Source organism: Eleutherodactylus coqui, chromosome 4 (assembly GCF_035609145.1).
Source record: "Eleutherodactylus coqui strain aEleCoq1 chromosome 4, aEleCoq1.hap1, whole genome shotgun sequence".
NCBI classification, from domain to species: Eukaryota; Metazoa; Chordata; class Amphibia; order Anura; family Eleutherodactylidae; genus Eleutherodactylus; species Eleutherodactylus coqui.
Window position 1 is genome coordinate 279,469,769 of NC_089840.1, and position 25,981 is coordinate 279,495,749.

Sequence of the window (25,981 nt, forward strand, 5' to 3'; positions counted from 1 at the left end):
AAGTGTCACTCTCCTCCACTACAGAGTAACCAGTAGATTATGGATTTTCTAAATTAGTATTTATACTCTGCAATGCACAGGAGGAGCTGATAATACATGGGATGAATATTAATATTATCTAACCTAATCAGGAATGTATAGCACTCCAGAGTCAGCCATACTAACTAAACCATAACGTAAAGGTAATAATATACTAAAAGCTTTATTTATATATATATGATGGATTATCCCTAGCATAACAGCAATACAACCACATGCGGAGCAGAAATGATACAGCAATAAAGATTATTAAACTGCCCTCAGACATTGATAACCTGTATGGAATGATTCACTATATACAACAGTGGCCATAAGGATGGGATGAAAGCTAACTAGATAAAACATATTCATTCTGTCATCATATTGGGTAGACTAGATAAACTGACTGCATACGTTCTTCCATAATTTTCCCACCTTGATGAACTGCTCTGGAATGTCCAAAAGTCTCCAGCTGTGTCCCCAATGATACCGACGAGAAAACAAGATTTTTGTACTTACAGGAAAATTTCTCTTGTTTCATTCATTGAGGGACACAGCAACCACTAAGCTGTTAATATTTTTTCTGATATATTCCTCCTCAGAGTTCTCTTTTTGCAGTTGCTGATTTTACGATAAGTACAAAAATCTTATTAGCTTCTTGGAAACCGGTTCCTCAAAGTTACGGATGCTTGGTGGGATTCTCTCGTCATTTCTGCACATAATTGGTAACATGTTTTAAGACTTAATTGCATATATTAATGTGAAATATTATATGATTTTTAGATAAAACACATTAATTGGCAGTTGCATATGTTAGTGAAATCATTTGCTAAATGGTATGTTTTCAGGTATCCAAATTAACAGTTAATGCTCGAGCATCGAGGAAGCTTACAAACCACACACACCTTGGATGTGATTGGAAGTCATCTGATTTATTCCAAACCACAGAGATATTTTATACAAAGACATTTGAAATGAGGCTAGAACATGCCTCACTTGAAATCATTATAATTCATTATAAGTCATTCATTATCATTGGTTATTTAAAAACAAAACAATCATCATGTCAATGACATCTTAGTTAGAAGCAGGACTTCTCTCAGGCCAATTGGAACTATTTCTCATGAGACTTCTGTTATAAGAATGCAAGGCCTTTTTACAGAACAATAATATGAGCAAAAGAAAGACAGTGAAAAGCTGTAAGAAGAGCAGGTTACAAGACATAAAAAGGAGGAAAGGAAATGTTATATATTTTTTTTAATCCCTTAAGAACATGGCTTTTTTGGGGCTTAAGGACGCAACAATTTTTGTCTGATTTTAATCTCAGTTTTTCAAAAGCCATAGCTTTTTTATTTTTCAGTCGACACGGCTTCATAAGGGCTTGTCTTTTGCGTGGTGCAGTATAGTTTTTATTGGTGCCATTTTTGTATTTTTTTTTTATGATTGCAGCAATTCTGCCATAGATTTTTTTTTATTTTTTAAAAGCGTTAATTATGCAGCATAAATGACACAATCAATTTTTCTGTGGGCCGGTACGATTACAAGGATACCAAAATTTTTAGTTTTTTTTTAGGTTTTTCCACTTCTGCAATAAACACTTTTTTTTTTTTAATCTTTTCTTTTTTCTAAATCTCTGCATTCAAAGTCCTATAACTAATTTATTTTTCCATGGACGGAGCTTTGTGAAGGCTTATTTTTTGCGAGACAAGCTGTAGTTTTTATTGGTACAATATTGGGGTACATACAGCTTTTTTGATTACTTTTATTGCGTTTTTTGGAAAGGCATTTTGCCTCAGTTCTTTAGCGGTTTGCCATTGTTATGGACACGATGATACCAAATATGTGGGATTTGTTTTTATGCTAATATGAGAAAAAGCCCCAAACAAGGTTTTTTTTACACCATTCGTGTCCCTCTGAGGGACTTACACCATACTAGCTCTGATCGCTATGATAAGGCATTGCAGAATTTCTCTCCTGCAATGCCTTATCGCTTATTACACCAATCATAGACATCCTTTTGCCATGGCAACCAGCTGGGCTCTCTGCGATTATATCGTGAGAGCCTGGCAAAGTCACAGAGGAAGAACGCTCCCTCTGTGAACCCTTCCCATGCCACAATCTACATAGATAGCAGCAGGCAAGGGGTTAACAGCGGGGGGCACATCTCTAATGCACCCCCGCTGTTGCAGCGGCAACCCGGCTATCAGTGACAGCCGGCTCCCGCTACTGGATAGCGCGAGATCGCTTCTCATCTTGCTCTACCCACATGCCATAAGGGTACGTCCAGTTGGGGGGAAGTACCCCGCAGCCATGACATACCCTTACGGGAACATAAAGGAAGGTGCATCAGTCATATTTCACAGTATTAGACCATCATACTTTCATCAATCCTTTAAATTTATAATACCCTCTTTTTTATTTTTCATTAAAATAGAGTACAAAAAAGGTATGAAGTGCAAACATATTAAACCTCTAACTTTACCCACAGCGCGATCGCCAGAATAGTGGATATTCAGTCTTTACTCAAGTACCAAAAATCAAGAAAAAAAGGAAGAATTTTAAATTTGCCTAGAGGAATTAGTCAGACATGTTTAATACAGTGTTAGGGAATTCAATCCACCGGTCCCATATCCTATAAAATTTGTCAGGGAAACCTCGAGCCATGTATGTCAGCTTATATAAGGGGGTAACACTATTTATTTCATGCAGCCAGGCGGTCTTAGTGGGTTTTTAGGGGGTGCTTCCAGTTGAGTAGTATTACTTCTTTTGCATAGAATGCGTGTTGCTGTGTCACCAAAGATGTCCTCCACAAGGCCAAAGAGGCAAACCCCAGGGTGTAAAATACGCAGGGTTTCCAAATTTGTTTCTATAAACCCAAGAATATCTGTCAACCAAGGCAGCAAAGCTTAGATTCTTTTGTTGGTAGCAGGAGTGATGGAGTCCTGAGTCCTCTCTCCTTGGGTGCTAAGTCACGCCCCCTACACATATATTTCGTAATCATCTTTGATTTTCATGTTGGATCTTTATTTCTTCTACCATTTATCAATCAAAAAAGAAAATGTCAGCTTAGTTTAACACATGAGATTTGTGAGTGCAGCATTTGACAAATTCAACCCATTAATCTGGTTTCTCCTATGTATGTTTTTTGATAGTCAACAAGATTTGACTTCAAAGTAAAATATTCCCAACATTCAGAATATCAAAATGGTTTTTTCCCGGTGTGACTTCTCTGATGTCTAAGAGGATCTGGTTAAGCTGTAAACATTTCCCACATTCAGGACATTTATAGTTCCTGTCCTGTATGATTATTCTGATGTGTAATGAGATTTGCTTTCTACTTAAAACATTTCCCACAATCAGAACATAAATACAGTTAAGATTCTGTGTGAATTCCCTGATGTCTAACAAGATTTATTTTCTGGCTAAAACATTTCTGACATTCCGAACATAAAAATGTTTTTTTTCTCATGTGTGAGTTTTCTTATGTGAAACAAGACATGATTTTGTCTTAAAACATTTCCCGCATTCCGAACATGGAAATGGATTTTCACCTGTGTGAATTCTCAGATGCATAACAAGCCTTGCTTTTCGCTTAAAACATTTCCCACAATCAGGACATAAATGTGGCTCCTCCCTTGTGTGAATTCTCTGATGTTTCACAAGACTTGATTTATGGTTAAAACATTTCCCACATTCTGAACATGCATATGGCTTCTCACTTGTGTGAATTCTTTGATGTATAACAAGACTTGGTTTTCGCGTAAAACATTTCCCACAATCAGAACATGCATATGGCTTCTCCCCTGTGTGACTTCTCTGATGTATCACCAGACTTGATTTCTGCGGAAAACACTTCCCACATTCTGAACATGAATGTGGCTTTCCCCCTGTGTGAATTCTGTGATGTTTCAAAAGAGTTGATTTATGGTTAAAACATTTCCCACATTCTGAACATGAATATTGCTTTTCCCCTGTGTGAATTCTCTTATGCGTCATAAGATTTGATTTATGGTTAAAACATTTCCCACATTCTGAACATGAATATTGTTTCACCCCTGTGTGAATGATCTGATGTTTAACAAGATCTGATTTATGGTTAAAGCATTTCTCACATTCTGAACATGAATATGGCTTCTCTCCCGTGTGAATTCTCTGATGTATAACAAGACTTGATTTTTGCGTAAAAGATTTCCCACAATCAGAACATGAATAAGGTTTCTCTCCTGTGTGAATTCTCTGATGTCTAACAAGTTTTGATTTCCAGTAAAAACTTTTCCCACATTCTGAACATGAATATGGCCTCTCCCTTGTATGAGTTCTGTGATGTTCAACATCTTTTCTGTAAGTATTATTTTGTTTAACATTCTGCAATGAATCTGAAGATGGAACCTGTTTAGAAGGATCCACTGATAGATCTTTGCTGTCAAGTGCGAGGGGTATATTTGGGACAATGGCAGACTCTTCATATGCATCTTGTATGATACTATGATCTTCCATTTTACAATCTGTTGATATTAAATGTCCCTCTGAGCTCCTGGTGTCGTCATCTGCCAAGAACAAAATGGATTTTAATATTTTTCAATATAACATTTACATTCTACTGATAGCTAGTTTATGACATTTGTATAAGAAAAAAATGTTCATACAAATTGTAAGGCATGTATCAAAATTCACAGGAGCCACAATAATTCAAGGAGCATCTAATCTACTGACAAACATCCTAAAAGACCAATGATTTTTAGCGAATAAACTTACTTTTTTGTATTTTTCATCTCTTCATTGAAGCTCAGTATTTACGTACTGAGTACTCCAAATAGCGGCTTTATTTTAACCCCTTTTGTTACACACATAAGATATATACATCTCAACTGCACATACCCTGTGGAGTTAGAACATATATAGTCGTCCACTGCATATCCAGTGGCCTCAGGAAGCGATCCTCATCCATACACAGTTGGTAGCAGAGGTCTTTGACCAGCAATATCACAAAAGCCCCCATGCAACTAAATCAATGAGGTGTCATCTGGGTATCATGGCGGCCAGGGGCTTCTGAGGGATTTCAGTGCCGCCATGATCACTTGCATATTAAAGACATGCCTCTGGCAGGTCTTCAGAAAGAAGATTGTCAAAATCCAGTATGATGCAGAGTATTTATCTAGTTATATCTAGGTTTGGATTTAGGGGGAAAAGACCACCTGACCATTTTCCCTTTGCTTTTCCCTCTAGGTTGGTAAGATTCTCTTCGGAAGGATGAAGCTTTTCTTGGCAGGTAGTCTGTCGGGAAACCCTTTTTCCCATCACCTGCCTTCTCCAGGATCTTATCTAGGACCGGGCCAAATAGGTATTTACCCTGGAAGAGAATTGCGCACAATCTGTCTTTGGACAACGTGTCTCCCGACCAGGCTCTAAGCCATAATGCTCTTCTAGCGGAGTTTCCTAACCCAGGATTTCTCGCAGCAAATCTCACGGACTAGGCCGAAGTGTTGGCTAGAAAGGCTGTAGACTTCTTACGTAGAGGGATGCGCTCTAGAATTTCTTTTCTGGATGTTTTTTGTTGTAGGTGAGACTTGAACTGGTCAACCCATAGGTACTTGGATCTCGCTACTGATGTAGCTGCTATATTGGACTCAATTTTGGTAGCTGACGACTCCCAAGCTCTTTTAAGGAATCGTTCTATCCATTGGGTCTTTAAGCTGAGAAGCATCCTCAAATGGAAGGGAAGTTTTCCTGACAAGCTTTGCTACCTACACATCTACTTTTGGGATTGAATCCCACAGCACCGTATCCTCTGATGCAAACAGGAGTCTTTCCTGAAACTCCCTAGGAATGGATAGGCCCCTTTTTGCCACATGCCATTCCTCTGTAATGAGCTTCTTTAGGTTTTCATTCACTGAGAAGCACTTTTTCTGTTGGGATCGGAGACCCCCAAACTTTTTATCCTGTATGAATCTGGGTTGAAGAACTTCAATCACCTCCATAGTATAGCTTACCGCTGAAATTAATTTGTCCAAGTCTTGGTTGGAGAAATAATATTTTCTCTCGCTATTATGAGTACTGAATATTCTGACGAATCATCATCCAAATAGTCCACCTCAGATAGCTCAGGTGTAGAAACTACATAATCCCATGTACGGGGCTCTCTTAGCCTGCCTGGAGGTTCCTGGCTGAGAATCTGATATCTGTTCGGCGCGAACCGCATGAACTTCTTCCCAAACCATAGCACATATACCTTGCAATAAATCCTGCTGCTCGTCCTTCACCATTTTTTCTGTACATTCTGGACAAATAGGCTTTTTTTCACTATCCTCTAGCCTTTTCATATATAAAGAGCATCTTTTAATCCTTTTCCTATCCCCTTTTGTTTTAAAAGCTTCCTCCTAAAAATAGGAGAAGCCACTATACCAACATACTAAAGCCACCACTTTTAGATTTGTCCAAGTGGATCACTTACAATTGGCACAATCTCCTTTTCACCATCCACGCTGTCCATGGCGTTCTGGAGGTGTTCTTGAGCCAGGATCCCGCAGGGAAACTTATAGGGGTTTGAATTTGGCACCTTAGTACTCGGAGACGCTGCCAGAAGCATGCATCTGACATCGCGCAGAACGCGACGCCACGTCATCATGAGGATCCGGCCGCCGCTAGACGCTGGAACCTAAGTGTGAGATGCAGGGACACCTGCCCCGGGCCCCATGGCCTCCTGACCGCTCCTCTTGGTATTCTGGATGGGCCATATCCTGGACTTCCTCGGTAAGTATAATCTTTGCGACCACCCTTTGGCACGGAGATCTCCCTCTGTGTCCATTGGGACAGGAAGAAACACTGAAGATGGATGGTGAGAAGTGGCCTTAAGAACTCTCCTTCTCCCTGTCCCCAGGTGGGGCAACCTCCATGTGTGCTGTCAGGATGGATGCTATGGTAAAACCTGCTATCCAATTGTCTACACCTGGAATATGGACTACCAAGAGCACTTGAAGGTGATCTTTGGTCAATGTAAAGATTTTTGTTGACTCTGCCTTAACCGCCAAGCTGCGGGTCCTGCCTTGATTTATGTTTGGGACGGTCATAATGTTATCGGTTTGGACTTGAACGAGGAGACCTGTTAGCTGAGGTTAAAAATGTTGAAATGAGGGGACGTGTCCTAGTGGGCAAGGCAGGAAGAAGCGCTGGCAGAAGAGCTCCACATACAAGTGGCTAACCTGAGGCCATCCAGCTTCCTTGCCCCTCAGAAGCACTTCCTGCCGGCACCAGAATCCTCCCTGAGCCATCCGGAGCAAATAGAGAGGTCCCTCGGCCTACTCGGTGCACCTTGAAAGTTGCGGCCTAGTCAGCCATAGAGGACGGAGACTAAATTAGCAGACGGTCCCACGTGGCTGGATCCCAATACTGCAGTGGGCCTCCCAGCAGCAGGAAACACCAAACAGTGAGGTGAGCTCCTCTAACAAACAGGCCAAAGCCCCGATATTGGCAGCCAGAAGCAGAGACCAGTCAGCGGAGAGAGGCCCTTGTCACGAACCCTCCAGAGACCACAGCAAAGCGGGCTCACTACAGGAAGCCCCCCTTTACGCCATAAACCCAGGAGACACACAGGAGAAAGCAGGCTAGAGGCCCGAAAACACCTTACCACCCAAGTCACCTCTTCCCCTAGCTGGGTCTGGGTCAGTGCGGTTCAGGGAAGAGGTGGAACCTCACCCCCTCTCAGATAAAGACACTCGCTCTGATAAATCTCATCCACTTTTTTCACCTTAGCATGCATTGTCCAGATGCTGCTGAAGAACAAGATGCAAATAATGCATAATTAGACCTCCTTGCATCACCACGGGGAACCGCATAATTCTACAGAACATCTAAAAATTGTGAATTCCAACAGAAAAATAAGCAAAGAGGTCCTTGATATGCCAAAACCCTCCAAGAACCAAGCAGATTTAGACAAATATCTAAGGAAAAAGTATGCTTCGCCTGCTGCGCAAAAGATTAAAGGGGTTGTCCCGCGACAGCAAGTGGGGTTAAGCACTTCTGTATGGCCATATTAATGCACTTTGTAATATATATCGTGCTTTAAATATGAGCCATACAGAAGTTATTCACTTATCCCCTCCGGTGCTGGCGTCCCCGTCTCTATGGCGCCGACCAAAGCTGCCTTCTCCCTGGATTAGATGCGCTTGCGCTGAAGGGGCCGAAGCCCTGTGCGGCCCCTTCAGTGGCCCCTTTTCTCAGACGTATGAAAACGGCCATACTCAATATTAAATACCAGAGAGTCTCAAACTGGAGAAGAACCGCATACCCCATCGTGTGATTCAGACCAACAGTTAGTCCTTAGTCACAGTATATGCGTATCTCCTGTGAACAACCATTTATTACAAGAACATGACAATGGAGTCACCCCACATCATACAATCACAGATCCGTGGGCGGCCCATGTACCAGCAATATAGTAAGATACCTGCATACACAAATAATACCGTCCAACAGAAGATTAATAAGACAACTACAAACATATCAAAAAGTTGTGTGTTTCTTCAGCCAAAGTGTTTTCAGATACGTTAAATAATTTTCAAATTAAAGAATATATAAATTGTAATATCCGATGTGCGGTCTGTATGATCACATGTGATATCTGTAAGTTATCCTATGTGGGATGTACGTGTGGAAAACAGAAAAGTAGAATATTGGAACATTTGCAGGATACCGTGAGGCATATTGGATTAAACCTTAAAAGGAAAATCATGTTGTCTCGTTTGTGCTCCTGGGACGTGTGTTTCTGTTGGGTTTCCAGAAGTACATGGCTGCTGGTGTGGTTGATTTGGCTGGCTGATGGTGTGGAGTCTTGTACCAGACAATCACCACAGGTCTGCTCCACATAAATACCAGCCCCTTCTTCATTTATTCATTCCCACTCAGAGCTGGGTGTTATGCATGATCTTAGTCTGAACTGTTTCTCCCACGTTCCCTGAGGATGTTCTGGACACCTGTATTCCCGTCTGCATGTTATGCACGCCCTCTCTTCCTTCCCCTTGGGCAGTTACGGCCTCCAGACATCTGAGGTTATGTGTGTTGTCAGGTGAGCGATGCCTGACACGGTTCCCTTTACCACGGTTCGGTGTTTGACGCTCTTTCTCTGTAGTGTGAGGACACTTTGTACTAGCTTCTGTTATATATCTGTATGCATGAGTTATCCGAGTAGAGTTTCTGTTAGTTTGTTGGTATGTACAGCGACGTGTTTTGTGTCTGTGTAGGTGACCAGACATGAGGTGTGATCAGTTACCGTTTATAGGTGGATGTCCCTTGTCTGTTGGTGCATGTGAACGGTGTCCTGTCTCTTACCATCTAGGGCAAACCAGACCCCTGGGTTTCAGCATCGGCCCTCCCTATTGGGATGATCGCCCCACTTGTAGGCAGGACTCCTGGGGTTGAGTTATCTTGTTAGAGTAGGGAGTATCTTCACCAAAACATGAACCAATACCTCGTACGTATGTCAGCTATTCCATCTACTTATGCATGTTGGTATTCTAGGTAAATGCTTTGGTGACTGTCAATCATTGGTCTGCTCTAAAGTCCCATTTCCAGTACAGTTTGCTATGGTGTTTAGCATGTATGCATGTTCCCCTATCCCAATCCTTTCCCTCCAGTCCTTGTTTGGGTTGCGTCTATGGAGGTCATTGTTTTTACGGCCTGCACGGATGTATCACGTGTTACATTATTAATTGTATCAGTATGAATACGACTGTTTGATGTGTTTTATATACAACAGACAACTCCGACAACACAGACTCTTCTCTACATGTAGTCTCACCTGGGGGGTCATCTGTAGGAATCCCCTCCTTACACGGCTCATCCCCCCTCACATGTGTCTCTGTAGCATCAATAGGGATCAGATCTTCATCCAGTTTCACCAGCTGTGAAATAAATATTGTAACAGTCATCACACAGTTGGAGAAGTCGTGTGGAAGGTTTTATATGGCCAGAAAAGGTCATTAATTAGTATGAGGAGCCGGAATGACATGACAGCAGTAGTGATCTGGCCAAATAGCTGCAGGTCTCCTGTATAACTCCAACCTGTTGCTTCTTTATTCCAATCAGAAGTCTCCAGAACCAGAAAATAGTGATAAGATGTGGAGATCTAATGTCTGCGGTCGGCTGTAATCCTGCCATCTCCAGCTTTCTCATTACACAAGTATCAGTCATATAATAAGACTAAACACAAGACCTTCCCAGCCGTCCTACAGACCAGAGGGGAGATTTCATGAGACCTTCTCTCCATCTACCTGATCATCCTGTGGAAGAAGAGGACGGGGACATCTCTCCGCTGCTGTTCTCTTACTGGATCTACCTGCAGAAAACACAGACAGCCACTGAATTCATTCTCTACATACAAATAATAAAGACCGTGTGGATTTAGTCCTGTCTATTACCTGGTGATAGGGGGGGCTGGTGGTCCTCCATCATGACGTCCTTGTACAGATCCTTGTGTCCTTCTAAATACTCCCACTCCTCCATGGAGAAATAGACAGTGAAGTCCTGACACCTTATAGGAACCTGACAAAACAATGATACCGGCATCACCCAGACACGTTATACCGCCATAGCGTTACTGTATAATGTCCCAGCATTCCCAGCAGAGTCACCTCTCCAGTCAGCAGCTCAATCATCTTGTTGGCGAGTTCTAGGATCTTCTGCTCATTGATCTCCTCCAGTATCAGGGGGTGAGGTGGAGGCCCTGTGGTTGGGCTCAGGGGTCTTCCCCATCCATCAGACACCGGGGCCTGACAGCCATCACTAGAAGTCTTCTTCACTACCGTGTAATCCTGTTTATGGGGAGATACATCCATAAATATCACTGCAGACATTCCCAGAGTCCTTCATGTCTCCAGTAATGTCCATCTGTTATTAAGCTTTAGTGACCAGCCCATAGTGTTTTTACGTACTAGTTAAGTGGGCTTTAATCCCCGAGGACATAAAAACATGCATCCTGCGGGGATTAAAGCCACGTGGGCTATGGACGTGATAGCTGCATGCTGTCAGTGCCCAGAGGTAGCTAACAACATGGAGCTGTCATGGGGGGCCGCGGGAAACTCCTCCCGGCAATGCGATTAGCGCTATCCGCCAGATTGCACCGATCGCATTAAAGTGCAATAAATTTAAAGATTCAGCTGTCCTCATGGATCGAAACCATAGGGGTAGCTGAGATTACTCACCCCGGTCCTCCGCGTTGTAGTTTGATCAAATTACATTGGCCCATCTACCAACGTCCAGGTGACCTCCTACTGGAACATATGAATGGTATCCTACCTTCCCTGGTTTTATTTGTAGGCTTAGTCCCAAGAGAGGAGCATTCTGAGAGGTAGGAACCCAACTTTCCCAGGTTGACATTTACCACCTGGTATTAGTGTTAGGACCCATCTGAGTTTGGTCACCTGGACGTTGGTAGATGGGCCAATGTAATTTATCAAATTATATGCCAAGAACCTTGCATTATTTAATGTGGTCAGAGTATTGATTATAGACACGTAAACCTCTGATAGTAAATTTATTTTGCGTGCTGTTGCCATTTTTGGTTTCTGCTTCTTCTGTATGCGTTTGATCTGCGGTCATATGCGGATCAATCAAATGCATTGGATTGCACAATTCCAGTCACATTAATGGGTCAGAATTACGTAATCCACTCGCAGAAAAAAAAGAACGCAACAGGTTTTATTTTACCACAGATATCCGTGACATAGAGCTCATTGTGCTCCATGGTCGTGGATATACCTGCAGCCCATACGCAACTACATTGTATACGGGCTGCGGGTACCCGCATCATCGCTGAGCGACGGCACGGAAAATATAAAACAAGAAAAAGTGTACTGCGCATAACTGCCTGTGTGAGTACATTACGTGGCCGTACGCAGGGTCACAGCCGGGCTCACAGCTGGGATTCGCCTCTGGCCTCCACAAGCGGATTCCACATACACCCGTGTGAGCCCGGCGTTATTCAGATAGCTGCCTGTAATACGTAATTTACAAGAAGCCCCGGGAACGCTCGCCTTCATGCAGTTCCAGGAGCAGCTTGTTGAGCGCCCTCTGTGCGAGACCGCTGCACCTCATCAAGCTTACAGAGACTCACAGAGCGCCACTTTCTACACCCCATACCTGCCGCTGAGGTCAAGAAATACCCCAAAAAGCATGAGAGGAGGGGGCATACCCGGTTTTATTGCCCCATGTGCCCATCCTAACCAGCCTCCATAATTACCCCTGTCTTCGGAAATACCACACAGTTCACATCATTACTTTTATCTAAGATTTGGGGGGAATGCCAAAAAATGAGGATGGGGGAGATATTGTTTTTTTAGGGAGTCAATTTTTTTTCTGTACAAGTGGGCAATGGGGCCTGGAATTTATTCAGTTGTGCCCTGAAAGCCAACGGGTGCTCCCTCCATTACAGGCCTTGCCATGTGTCTAGTAAGCAGATGGGGGCTACAATGGGTATATCTCTGAACACGGGACAAACAGGGGGATTCATTTTGGGGTGCAAGTCTTCATTCATGTGTGTGCTGTACAAGAAAACGTTTTTTAAAATGACACAATTGCCAAAAAATGAAAATCATAATTTTTTTCCTTCTATTTTGCTTAGAATCATTCAAAAACTGTGGGGTCAAACCACCAGCGCACACCTAGAGGAATTCGTTAAGGGGTCTAGTTTTCCAAATGGAGGCATTTGTGGGGGTTCTCTATCGTAAACAGATGGAAATATATATCTTATCAAAGATGTGTGCAGTATGTTTGCACATACCGTATATACCGGCGTATAAGACGACTTTTGAACCCCGAAAAATCTGCTCTGCAGTCGGGGGTCATCTTATGCGCCGGTAATACAAAAAAAAAAAAGTGTAAAAAAAAAAATTTTTATTACTCACCTCCCACGGCGTTCTGTCGCGCTCCGGCAGGATGTCGCTCGCTCCTCGTCCCCGCCGCAGCATAGCTTTCTGAATGCGGGGCTTGAAATCCCCGCTTCCAGAAAGCTACCGTAATACACACGCCGGCAGCCATGACAGCATTGAATGGCTGTGATTGGCTAAAGCACACGTGGCTTCAGCCAATCACACTATTCAATGACATCATTGAATGGCTGTGATTGGCTGAAGGCGCACGTGTTAGCAATCACACCCATTCAATGATGTCATTGAATAGTGTGATTGGCTGAAGCCACGTGTGCTTTAGCCAATCACAGCCATTCAATGATGTCATGGCTGCCGGCGTGTGTATTAGCTTTCTGGAAGCGGGGATTTCAAGCCCCACATTCAGAAAGCTATGCTGCGGCGGGGACGAGGAGCGAGCGACAGCCTGCCGGAGCGAGCGACATCCTGCCGGAGCGCGACAGGACGCCGGGGGAGGTGAGTAATAAAATTTTTTTTTTTTTCTCCACTGAATGCCGGCGTATAAGGTGACAGTTGGGGGGTCGTCTTATACGCCCCGTCGCCTTATACGCCGGTATATACGGTATGTGAGATATTGCAATTGAAAATGTGAAAAAATAACAATTTTTTTTTACAATTTTCCAAATTTTGGCGCTTTTAATAAATATACACAAATTCTATTGGTCTATTTTTACCACCTAAATGAAGTACAATATGTGATGAAAAAAACAATGTCAGAATCACTGGGAGAGGCGAAACCTTTACGGAGTTATTCTATCTTAAAGTGACACGTCAGATTTCCAAAATGTGGCTCTGTCATTAAGGCGCAAACAGGCTAGGTCACTAAGGGGTTAAGGTTCTCCTCACATCTGTGTTCATCATTTCTGTAGTTCTATTCCAGCATAGAGGCAGAACAACAAAATTCTAGGTCCTTTACATGAGAGACATCAATGGAACCCAAGAAACTCCATTGCCTTATAATAGGTCTGGTGGGTCTCCACTATCTTACCAGAAAAACAACAGAAAACTATAGAATGTGACGTCATCCCCAGAATCTCTCACCTCTCCTGTAAGCTGGAAGAGTATCTCTAGGGTGAGGGTGAATATACTCTCCGCCATCTTGTCCCGGTTCCTCTCCATCCTTGTCGGGTCAATCAGGATAATTATCTGATATAGAAGATATCAGCCGAGGATCCTGAATGGGAAGAAGACGAGACAATGTAACATCATACAAAATCCTGGAATAATACAATTACTGACATAATTTCATTCTCCCAAGCTGAATTCCCCCCCGGCCCCGCTGGGCCCCGACTTCTGAACATCAGTTCATTACTACCATTAATAGTCATCTCGTCTCTGACTGACTGACAGGACTGCTGCCCATCACCGCACTGTTCATAGCGCCATCACCTGACTGACTCCTCCCCCCGGTTCCGGACACGCTGTACTTAGAGCTGCAGAGGGGGCGGAGTCAGGTGATGCTGTGAATGGCGCGGCGCTGTGGGGCAAATCCATCAGTCAGGGAGAAAGAAGATGTTTATTGCTACTCAGTAACTGAGGTTTAGAAGCAGAAGCCTGGCAGGAGGGTGGCATAGAGGGGCACTATAAGTATAAGAGGCAGCAGAGGGGGCGCTATAGCTTAGTATGTAACAGGCAGCAGAGGGGGCGCTATAGCTTAGTATGTAACAGGCAGCAGAGGGGGCGCTATAGCTTAGTATGTAACAGGCAGCAGAGGGGGCGCTATAGCTTAGTGGGGCACAACAGGGACATTATAACAAACAGGGTCTGCAGAGCGCTATTACTGAGTGGGGTGACAGAAGGGACATTACTACAGGAGATCCATTAGTACTACGGTGGAGTTACTGAGAGGTTCTCTGGGGTAGCGGAAGGATGGACAGAGGGCACAGAGATGACTCATGGCTGAAAGAAATCTTCATGGCTTTCTGGGCCTGGATAGAGAAGAAAAACAGACGACTCCAATCATAGGAGAAGCATCTGTAATCACAGGAGGTAACTGCACTGTACTCACTGGAGGTAACTGCACTGTAATCACTATCACTGTGTAGAACTGGTATAGGAGTATCACTTGGTGACATCTCTTCTCTGTGTCATAGAGGCGTCTAGTGGACAACAAGCTCTACAAGCGGGATAAGAGGTCACTACACACAAGGAGCCTCCGAGAGCCTCTTATAGGCCGAGGGGGGAACCACATGTAGGGCCTCCGGGGACAAGACCATCCATCTAATCACCACAACTCATCATTATTTATGGATCTGCCGGAGATGGAACCGCAGGACGGGGTTTACAGCAAAATGACGACTTCTTCTGGGGGCGGAGTGTTGGATAATGAGTATATATATGTATACACACACACATAGATGGGCTATGATATTATCGCCGAGGCTCCCATTATCTCCCCCAGAGACCTGCAGACACGGCCAGTTAGTCAGACAAGTCATTGGTGTCGGTGGGTGGGAATAGCTCTACGATCCCAGAGCCGCCGGCCGCCGCAGTACCAGAACCCTACAGAGGGAGGAGCCATTGTGCTGTCCTGTTCATAGCTGCGGCCCAACGACATCCACGGACCGCGGTGAGGATTACACGCTTGTCTGTACTGACAGCACCGAGCTGCAGCGCCGGCGCCGCTCATCCTGCCGCCCCGTGGAGACTGCAGTGATGCTTCCCTGCGCCTCGCATCGTATTCCTGAGGGGCGGAGCTGCTGCTTCCCCCGCCCCCCACATGTAAGCCCAGTTGTGGAGTAATGGCGTCTTCTACATAGCGCCCCCTGCTGTATGTGAGCTACAGCGGGACGTAACCCATAGCAACAGAATATAACTAATAGCAACAGAATGTAACCAATAGCAACAGGATGTAACCCATAGCAACAGGACGCTCCAATGGCCGGACTGCGACATTTTTAACAGTTTAATGGGCGTTGGAAACATCGCGCTAAACCCGTACTGAGCTTCTACTGATCTCACTGGGGCTTCTCAGACGAGCGTCTTAACGCGGCGCCTCCAACACGGGCTAAATCATCCGCTGCATGTTGTAGTTTACTGCCTTGTGGTCCGTTTTGATGCTCTTCATCACCCAGTGCAATGATGGGGCGGTAAGAACGCTGTAAACACCACGTTACTAATGTCTGTGTGAGAGCGGCCCTGGACTACTAATACACAGCGCTGCAGGGAGCGAGAGAAGCCGGCCGCCATCTTGGTTCCTCCAGACCCGGCGGGCGCTTTATTACCAGTTAATAAGTTATATGAAGTCAAAACGGCGTCAATGAAAAATCTAACTTGTTCTGCAGAAAGACGTCACATGTGGGGAAATTCATGGGGAGGCCGGGGCTGAAGGGGTTAATGATACCTGCCCCCCCAGTGCTGGAGACCCCACATACCTCCACCTGCAGCCGGACAGAAGCCGTGGGGTTGGTCTGTGCTTACAGGACCTGTGATGATGTCACCGTCATGTGATCAGTGTGTGGGAGGAGACAAGAGGTCACATGACCAGGTCTCTCCGCTCAGTGGATGCAGGACTCTGCTGTGTGAGGATGTATTCAGATAAGGGAGATGGAATGAATCCTCCACAGCGCCACCTATTGAAAGGCAGCATTCCTTCGAGTCAAAGTCAGACTTTTTATACAAGCCTTGTTACAATGACTGGGAATTAAAAGCAAAGCCAGACTCCATGTACATACAGCTGTTTCCGGGTTATTGCCCTTCATCAGTGTTCAGTAGGAGTCTGTTTTTTTGCTAGTGAGAGGCCTGGGACGGGGGTCAGAAACGCTCTTTTCTCCTTAGGGAGAGCAACTATATACTATAAACTAAGTGAGGAGACTCAAATGGCCAAGCACGCTCCTCTGGGTAATATGCAAATAAGGGAGATGGAATAAATCCTTCACAGTGCCACCTATTGAAAGGCAGCATTCCTTCAAGTCAAAGTCAGACTTTTTATTTAAGCCTTGTTACAATGACTGGGAATTAAAAGCAAAGCCCCAGGCCTCTCACTAGCAAAAAGCCAGACTCCTACTGTACACTGATGAAGGGCAATAACCCGGAAACAGCTGTATGTACATGGGGTCTGGCTTTGCTTTTAATTCCCAGTCATTGTAACAAGGCTTGTATAAAAAGTCTGACTTTGACTTGAAGGAATGCTGCCTTTCAATAGGTGGCACTGTGAAGGATGTATTCAGAGAGTTGATGGAGCGGAGGCGAGCGAGTGCGAGACGGAGAAGCAGGGCCGAGCGTGTGCGAGAGACGGAGGAGTGGAGCCGAGCATGTGTGAAAGATGCAGGAGTGGAGCCGAGCGTGTGTGCGAGACTGAGTAACAGAGCCGAGCGTGTGTGAGAGATGGAGGAGCGGAGCCGAGCGTGTGTGAGAGATGCAGGAGCGGAGCCGAGCGTGTGTGAGAGATGCAGGAGTGGAGCCGAGCGTGTGTGAGAGATGCAGGAGTGGAGCCGAGCGTGTGTGAGAGATGCAGGAGTGGAGCCGAGCGTGTGTGAGAGATGCAGGAGTGGAGCCGAGCGTGTGTGAGAGATGCAGGAGTGGAGCCGAGCGTGTGTGCGAGATGGAGGAGCGGAGCGTGTGTGAGAGATGCAGGAGTGGAGCCGAGCGTGTGTGCGAGATGGAGGAGCGGAGCGTGTGTGAGAGATGCAGGAGTGGAGCCGAGCGTGTGTGCGAGATGGAGGAGCGGAGCGTGTGTGAGAGATGGAGGAGCGGAGCCGAGCGTGTGTGAGAGATGCAGGAGTGGAGCCGAGCGTGTGTGAGAGATGCAGGAGTGGAGCCGAGCGTGTCTGCGAGATGGAGGAGCGGAGCGTGTGTGAGAGATGGAGGAGCGGAGCCGAGCATGTGTGAGAGACGGAGGAGTGGAGCCGAGCGTGTGTGAGAGACGGAGGAGGGGAGCCGAGCGTGTGTGAGAGACGGAGGAGCGGAGCCGAGCGTGTGTGAGAGACGGAGGAGCAGAGCTGAGCGTGTGTGAGACGAAGGAGCGGAGCGTGTGTGAGACACGGAGGAGCGGAGCCGAGCGTGTGTGAGAGACGGAGGAGCAGAGCCGAGCATGTGTGAGAGACGGAGAAGCGGAGCCGAGCGTGTGTGAGAGACGGAGGAGCGGAGCCGAGCATGTGTAAGAGACGGAGGAGCGAAGCCGAGCATGTGTGAGAGACGGAGAAGCGGAGCCGAGCATGTGTAAGAGACGGAGGAGCGAAGCCGAGCGTGTGTGAGACAGGGGAGCGGAGCCGAGCGTGTGTGAGAGACGGGGAAGCAGAGCCGAGTGTGTGTGAGATGGGGGAGCGGAGACGAGCGTGTGTGAGACGGGGGAGCGGAGCCAAGCGTGTGTGAGACGGGGGAGCGGAGCCAAGCGTGTGTGAGACGGGGGAGCGGAGCCAAGCGTGTGTGAGAGACGGGGCAGCGATGTGAGGATGTATTCAGAGAGTTGATGGAGCGGAGGCGAGCGAGTGCGAGACGGGGGAGCAGGGCCAAGCGTGTGCGAGAGACAGAGGAGTGGAGTCGAGCGTGTGTGAGAGATGCAGGAGCGGAGCCGGGCGTGTGTGTGAGACTGAGCAGCAGAGCCGAGTGTGTGTGAGAGATGGAGGAGCGGAGCGTGTGTGAGAGACGGAGGAGCGGAGCCGAGCGTGTGTGAGAGACGGATGAGCGGAGCCGAGCGTGTGTGAGAGACGGAGGAGCGGAGCCGAGCGTGTGTGAGAGACGGAGGAGCGGAGCCGAGCGTGTGTGAGAGACGGAGGAGCGGAGCCGAGCGGGTGTGAGAGACGGAGGAGCGGAGCCGAGCAGGTGTGAGAGACGGAGGAGCGGAGCCGAGCGGGTGTGAGAGACGGAGGAGCGGAGCCGAGCGGGTGTGAGAGACGGAGGAGCGGAGCCGAGCGGGTGTGAGAGACGGAGGAGCGGAGCCGAGCGGGTGTGAGAGACGGAGGAGCGGAGCCGAGCGTGTGTGAGAGACGGAGGAGCGGAGCCGAGCGGGTGTGAGAGACGGAGGAGCGGAGCCGAGCGTGTGCGAGAGACGGAGGAGCGGAGCCGAGCGGGTGCGAGAGACGGGGGAGCGGAGCAGAGCGTGTGTAAGAGACGGAGGAGCGGAGCTGAGCGTGTGTGAGACGGGGGAGCGAAGCCGAGCGTGTGTGAGAGACGGGGAAGCGGAGCCGAGCGTGTGTGAGAGACGGGGAAGCGGAGCCGATCGTGTATGAGATGGGGGAGCGGAGCCGAGCGTGTGTGAGACGGGGGAGCGGTGTGAGGATGTATTCAGAGAGTTGATGGAGCGGAGGCGAGCGAGTGCGAGACGGAGGAGCAGGGCCGAGCGTGTGCGAGAGACGGAGGAGTGGAGCCGAGCGTGTGTGAGAGATGCAGGAGCGGAGCCGGGCGTGTGTGTGAGACTGAGCAGCAGAGCCGAGTGTGTGTGAGAGATGGAGGAGCGGAGCGTGTGTGAGAGATGGAGGAGCGGAGCCGAGCGTGTGTGAGAGACGGAGGAGCGGAGCCGAGCGTGTGTGAGAGACAGAGGAGCGGAGCCGAGCGTGTGTGAGAGACAGAGGAGTGGAGCCGACCGTGTGTGAGAGACGGGGGAGCGGAGCCGAGCGTTACTGAGACGGGGGAGAAGAGCTTAGTGCGTGTGTGAGACGGGGGAGCGGAGCTTAGTGCGTGTGTGAAACGGGGGAGTGGAGCCGAGCGTGTGAGAGACGGGGGAGCGGAGCCGAGCTTGTGTGAGACGGGGGAGCGGAGCCGAGTGTGTGTGAGACGGGGGAGCGGAGCCGAGCGTGTGTGAGACGGAGGAGTAGAGTGTGTAATATGTGTATGATGTACATGTAACAGAATTGTATATATGTGGATGCAGTAATATTTTGTATATGTTATTTTTTATAGACTGCTGTTGTTATGAAGAGTTTTTAGAGGTCACTCTTACACATAAATATTGATACTTCTCCTGTGGAGGGGCATCATTCCCAGTATGGGGGGTCTGACTCCCAGCATTCCTGCCGGTGCGCTGTGTGAAGTACTGAGCATCCTGACCTCTCCTTCCGTCTCGGACATTGTTCCTCCGTCACATAGCCTCTGTGTAGCTTTCTATGTGACTAAGGATTAAGATGTAATACCAGGTGCCACCACTCTGCAATGTACGGCGCTGTGCCTGTGTATTAGACTTTTACCCACTTCAGGATTGCTGGATAAATATTAAGGAAGCACAGCGGCATGTAGCATGAGCAGTCAGCTGATCACAAATCTAAGTTACCCGTGGGGACTAAATGGTTAGATTTAATAACGTTTTATTAACAGTTAAAAAACTAGTATATTAAAAGTTGAAAGAAACACATTTTACCAATTTTCCAATAAGAAAACCCGTCACATATTTGTATTGCTGTGTATGTAAGTCAGAGCTATTAGAATGCCACAATATTTATCTCGCACGGTGAAAGCCTTTAAAAATGGACGGCATTGGGGGCGTGGCCTGGTTATGGACCGAGATCTCTGCTTTCTTCTGAGGTTAACTCCGTCTCCCCTTTTATAGACTAGGAGGCAGCATGAAAATTTATGGACTTGGAGACACAACTCTCACAAAATTGTATTAATATAGGTGATTTTACCCGTTCTACTTTGTTAAGGCAGCCAATATTTTACGTGTTTCGCGGACGCGGCCCCTTCCTCAGATATGACTGTAATAAGTGCGGGATATAGCGGAGGTTTCTCCTATCCTTACTACAGCTCTGAGATGCAAACACAGATGGCTGCTTTCTTCTGAGCTCAGCTTGGTCTCTCCTCTTTTAGCGACATCTAAGCTTACCCCCAGGCTTTTCACTCACCCAAACTTTAGCATGTGCCAGGGAATCTTTGAGATGACTTGTCACGAGACTTCCAAGGCACGACCCAAGCACCTCACTGAATTTTTATCCACTCGAAGTTCCCATCAGAACTCCACAGCTGAGGCCTACAGCGCTGCCTCACCCGATAGGCCACAAGATAACAAAGAAATCCATTGCTATTTCCCATGAAGCTCACAGAGCTCTCCTTCAAAGCCGGCTCAACAATGCCGCTCTCCAGCTACACCAGACCTGGTGAGGGAACAAAGGACGAAGGACCGCCAAGCTAAAGCAAAGGATGCTCTATTAAGCTCATAGACAAATTCCAGTTCACATGTCTTTCCCCCTTTCCACTAATCCCATGACGTCAAGAAGAATATCAACATGTAAGGCCTTCTAATGATTCTTACCACCCCAGATTCACCCCAGAAGGCGTGGTACACAGATCTAGTTGACCTACTCGTCGACTCTATGCGGTGCCTTCCTCTTCAATATCTTCTCTTACAGGAACCCCTATTTCACCGAAATTTGCTTACACTCCAGTTATCAGCTTGACAATTGAAGCCATCATCTCGACAGCCTGAGGATTTAAAGGGGTTGTCCCGCGAAACAAAGTGGGGGTATACACTTCTGTATGGCCATATTAATGCACTTTGTAATGTACATTGTGCATTAATTATGAGCCATACAGAAGTTATTCACTTACCTGTTCCGTTGCTGGCGTCCTCGTCTCCATGGTGCCGTCTAATTTTCAGCGTCTAATCGCCCGATTAGACGCGCTTGCGCAGTCCAGTCTTCTCCGTGTTGAATGGGGCTGCTCATGCTGGAGAGCTGCTCCTCGTAGCTCTGCCCCGTCACGTGTGCCGATTCCAGCCAATCAGGAGGCTGGAATCGGCAATGGACCGCACAGAAGACCTGCGGTCCACCGAGGGTGAAGATCCCGGCGGCCATCTTCGCAAGGTAGGTAAGAAGTCACAGGAGCGCGGGGATTCGGGTAAGTACTATCCGTTTTTTTTTTTCAACACATGCATCGGGTTTGTCTCGCGCCGAACGGGGGGGCTATTGAAAAAAAACAAAAACGTTTCGGCGCGGGACAACCCCTTTAAGGAACCTGTCATTCAAGCCAGAATGATGGCTAGGAAACTCTACTCCTCTTGGGTTTTTTATCGCATTTGGAAAAATTCCATTTCCATTCTGTGTGTTTTTCTCTTTATCCCATCTCCCATCATTCCTACAGTAGAGTTTGGATATGGGTTTGAGTCTTGGTTCTTTTAAGGGTCAGATTTCCGCACTATCCAGAGTTACCTGGCTTTCAAGTTTGCTGTCTGTACTATATAATATTTATTACTGAAAACCTAGAGGCAACTGTACCCTACCACCTCTCTCCCCAAATCAGCATCATTGAGCTTAAAAGGAAGAGATAAAGAGGTTTAGAAAGCAAGTACAATCGCGCCCTTATCCCGTTAACGACCGGGCCATAGCCTTTTTACGTCCTCCCGAAGTGGGTTTTATTCTCTGAGGACGTAAAAACATGTGTCCTGCAGAGAATAAAGCCCCTCGGGCTGTGGACGTGCTGTCGGTGTCCGGAGGTAGCCGACAGCATGGAGCTGTCATCCTGGGCTGTTCGGACCCCCCCCCCCCCCCCCCCCCCGGCATTGCGATCGGCGCTATCCAATGGATAACGCCAATCACAAAAAAGTAAACAAAAGTACAAAAAAAGTTAAAGATTCAGCTGCCCTGATGGATCGGATGCATCGGAGCAGCTGAAATTACTCACCCGGGTCCGGCACGCTGCTCCCCGCTCTCCTGCCGCTCCGGGCCCCGAAGCCGGTCTTCTGTGCATGTGCGCCAGGCGGCATTACGTCAGCACAGAAGGCCCGGCGGCGCAGGAGATTTAAAATCTCCTGGCTCCCGGCTCCTGTAGGTAGCCGGGAGGCAGGAGATGTCAGCGGGGACCGCGGTGAGCCCGACATCGGGCGCATGCACAGAGGGGCCCAAGCCCCGGGAAATTTAAAATCCCCCTGCTCCTGGCTGCCATGTGTAGGTAAGAGCAGAGAGATTATACCGGGGACATGATCACTGTTATCCAATGGATGACAGTGATCATGTAAAGTAAAAAAAAATGTAAAAAAGTAAAAAAAAAAAAAAAAAAGTTAAAAAAAGTTAAAAAAATTAAAAAAAAATGTAAAAAGCGTACGTTTCATCTCCCCTCACAGATCATATCCGTGAGGGAGGTTGAAAGTACGTACCTAAGGCCCCCGGATTTATCCGCGGACCTTACCACAGCTTCTGCGCACGCGCCCGTCGCCAAAATGGCGGACGCATGCGCAAAAGCTGTGGATTGCCAGGATAATTTAAATTCTCCCTGCTCCTGGCTACAAAACTGAGCCAAGAGCATGGAGATTTCACGGGGGGCCGCGGTGAGCGGTTCCTGGTCATGTGTTCGCCATTATCCAATAATGGCGATCACGTAAAAGTAAAAAAAAAATTTGAAGTTTCATCTCCCCTCACTGATGCGATCGGTCAGAGATGAAACTTTTTACCGGAGGCCTGCGTATTTGAACCCCGACGCGATCCTCCTCCGTGGACCTTCCTGAATTCTGCACATGCGATTGCCGGCAAAAAGCCGGACACATGCGCAGGAGTCGGGGAGCCCAGGAAACTTAAAATCTCCTTGCTCCCAGCGACCAACAGTCGCCGAGAGTCTGGAGCAGTGACGGGTAGGGGCCTCGTTGAGCGTTCCCCAGTCACGTGGTAAAAAGGTGGCGAACTACCTTAGGCCGGTCTCACATGACCGGCTGGGAATTACGGATTCCGCATGCGTCTGATCCGCGGTATTACGCAGATCAATCGCATTGGATCACACAATTCCGCTCACATTAGCAGGATGGAATTGTGTAATCCACTCGCAGAAAAGAGAACGCAGCGAGTTCTATTTTACCGCGGATATCCGCAACATAGAGCCTATTGTGCTCTGTGGTCGCGGATATACCCGCTGCCCATACGCAACTACGTTGTATACGGGCTGCGGGTACCCGCGTCATCGCTAAGCGACAGTGCGGGAAATGCGAACAAAAAAGGTGTACTGCGCATGACCGCCTGTGTGAGTAGGCAGTTTTCCGAGTACATTACGCGGCCGTACGCAGGGTCACAGCCGGCTCACAACTGGGATTCGCTGCAGGCCTCCGCAAGCAGATTCTGCCTGCACCCGCGTGAGCCCGGCGTTATTCAGACCGCTACCTGTAATCCGTAATTTACAAGAAGCCCCGGGAACGCTCGCCTTCATGCAGTTCCAGGAGCAGCTTGTTGAGCGCCTTCTGTGTGAGACCGCCGCACCTCATCAAGCTTACGAAGACTCACGGAACGGCACTTTTTACACCCCATACCCGCCGCTGAGGTCAAGAAATACCCCTCAAAATACATGAGAGGAGGGGGGTTACTGGTTTTATTGCCCCATTCCAACCAGCCTCGTAATTACCCCTGTCTTTGGAAATACTACACAGTTCACATTATTACTTTTATCTAAGATGTGCGAACGCCAAAAAGGGCGCGGAGTGTGTGTGTGTGGGGGGGGGGGGGGATTTTTAGGGAGTCATTTTTTATTCTGTACAAATAAGCAATGGGGCCTGGGATTTATTCAGTTGTGCCCAGAAATCCAACGGGTGTTCCCTCCTGTATAGGCCTTGCCATGCATCCTGTAAGTACAGTTAGGGCCAGAAATATTTGGACAGTGACACAAGTTTTGTTATTTTAGCTGTTTACAAAAACATGTTCAGAAATACAATTATATATATATAATATGGGCTGAAAGTGCACACTCCCCGCTGCAATATGTGAGTTTCCACATCCAAATCGGAGAAAGGGTTTAGGAATCATAGCTCTGTAATGCATAGCCTCCTCTTTTTCAAGGGACCAAAAGTAATTGGACAATGGACTCTAAGGGCTGCAATTAACTCAGAAGGCGTCTCCCTCGTTAACCTGTAATCAATTAAGTAGTTAAAAGGTCTGGGGTTGATTCCAGGTGTGTGGTTTTGGATTTGGAAGCTGTTGCTGTGACTAGACAACATGCGGTCAAAGGAACTCTCAATTGAGGTGAAGCAGAACATCCTGAGGCTGAAAAAAAAGAAAAAATCCATCAGAGAGATAGCAGACATGCTTGGAGTAGCAAAAAATCAACAGTCGGGTACATTCTGAGAAAAAAGGAATTCACTGGTGAGCTTGGGAACTCAAAAAGGCCTGGGCGTCCATTGAAGACAATGGTGGTGGATGATCGCCGCATACTTTCTTTGGTGAAGAAGAACCCGTTCACAACATCAACTGAAGTCCAGAACACTCTCAGGGAAGTAGGTGTATCTGTCTCTAAGTCAACAGTAAAGAGAAGACTCCATGAAAGCAAATACAACGGGTTCACATCTAGATGCAAACCATTCATCAATTCCAAATATAGACAGGCCAGAGTTAAATTTGCCGAAAAACACCTCAAGAAGCCAGCCCAGTTCTGGAAAAGTATTCTATGGACAGATGAGACAAAGATCAACCTGTACCAGAATGATGGGAAGAAAAAAGTTTGGAGAAGAAAGGGAATGGCACATGATCCAAGGCACACCACATCCTCTGTAAAACATGGTGGAGGCAACGTGATGGCATGGGCATGCATGGCTTTCAATGGCACTGGGTCACTTGTGTTTATTGATGACATAACAGCAGACAAGAGTAGCCGGATGAATTCTGAAGTGTACCGGGATATACTTTCAGCCCAGATTCAGCCAAATGCTGCAAAGTTGATCGGACGGCGCTTCACAGTACAGATGGACAATGACCCCAAGCATACAGCCAAAGCTACCCAGGAGTTCATGAGTGCAAAAAAGTGGAAAATGCTGCAATGGCCAAGTCAATCACCAGATCTTAACCCAATTGAGCATGCATTTCACTTGCTCAAATCCAGACTTCAGACGGAAAGACCCACAAACAAGCAAGACCTGAAGGCTGCAGCTGTAAAGGCCTGGCAAAGCATTAAGAAGGAGGAAACCCAGCGTTTGGTGATGTCCATGGGTTCCAGACTTAAGGCAGTGATTGCCTCCAAAGGATTCACAACAAAATATTGAAAAAAAAATATTTTGTTTGGGTTATGTTTATTTGTCCAATTACTTTTGAGCTCCTAAAATGTGGAGTGTAATTCACAGAGGCAGAGGGATATAGAAGAAAGGCTTTCTCAAAATATTCACTGGGTATATCCCTTAAAATATAACTTTTATTAATCAATAAATATAAAAT

The 25,981-nt window shown here is 46.9% G+C and overlaps 3 protein-coding genes across 3 annotated transcripts in view; 1 reads left to right on the top strand and 2 right to left on the bottom strand.

Moving 5' to 3' along the window:
• Positions 1–25,981, top strand: part of LOC136624336 (zinc finger protein 250-like) — a 325,143-nt gene that overhangs the window by 189,857 nt on the left and 109,305 nt on the right. The window lies entirely within an intron of this gene.
• Positions 1–25,981, bottom strand: part of LOC136624999 (zinc finger protein 585A-like) — a 112,928-nt gene that overhangs the window by 32,332 nt on the left and 54,615 nt on the right. Inside the window, exon 8 of the mRNA XM_066598919.1 lies at positions 3,487–4,318. Within this exon, the coding sequence (XP_066455016.1) occupies positions 3,487–4,318 (832 nt within the window). The remainder of the gene's footprint in view (positions 1–3,486; positions 4,319–25,981) is intronic.
• On the bottom strand, positions 10,235–10,624 carry LOC136624506 (zinc finger protein 667-like). The gene is made up of 2 exons (XM_066598492.1): positions 10,431–10,624; positions 10,235–10,348 (listed from the first exon to the last, which is right to left on the bottom strand). Exons 1-2 carry the CDS (start codon positions 10,576–10,578, stop codon positions 10,260–10,262), a joined length of 237 nt encoding a protein of 78 aa, XP_066454589.1. The 5' UTR covers positions 10,579–10,624; the 3' UTR covers positions 10,235–10,259.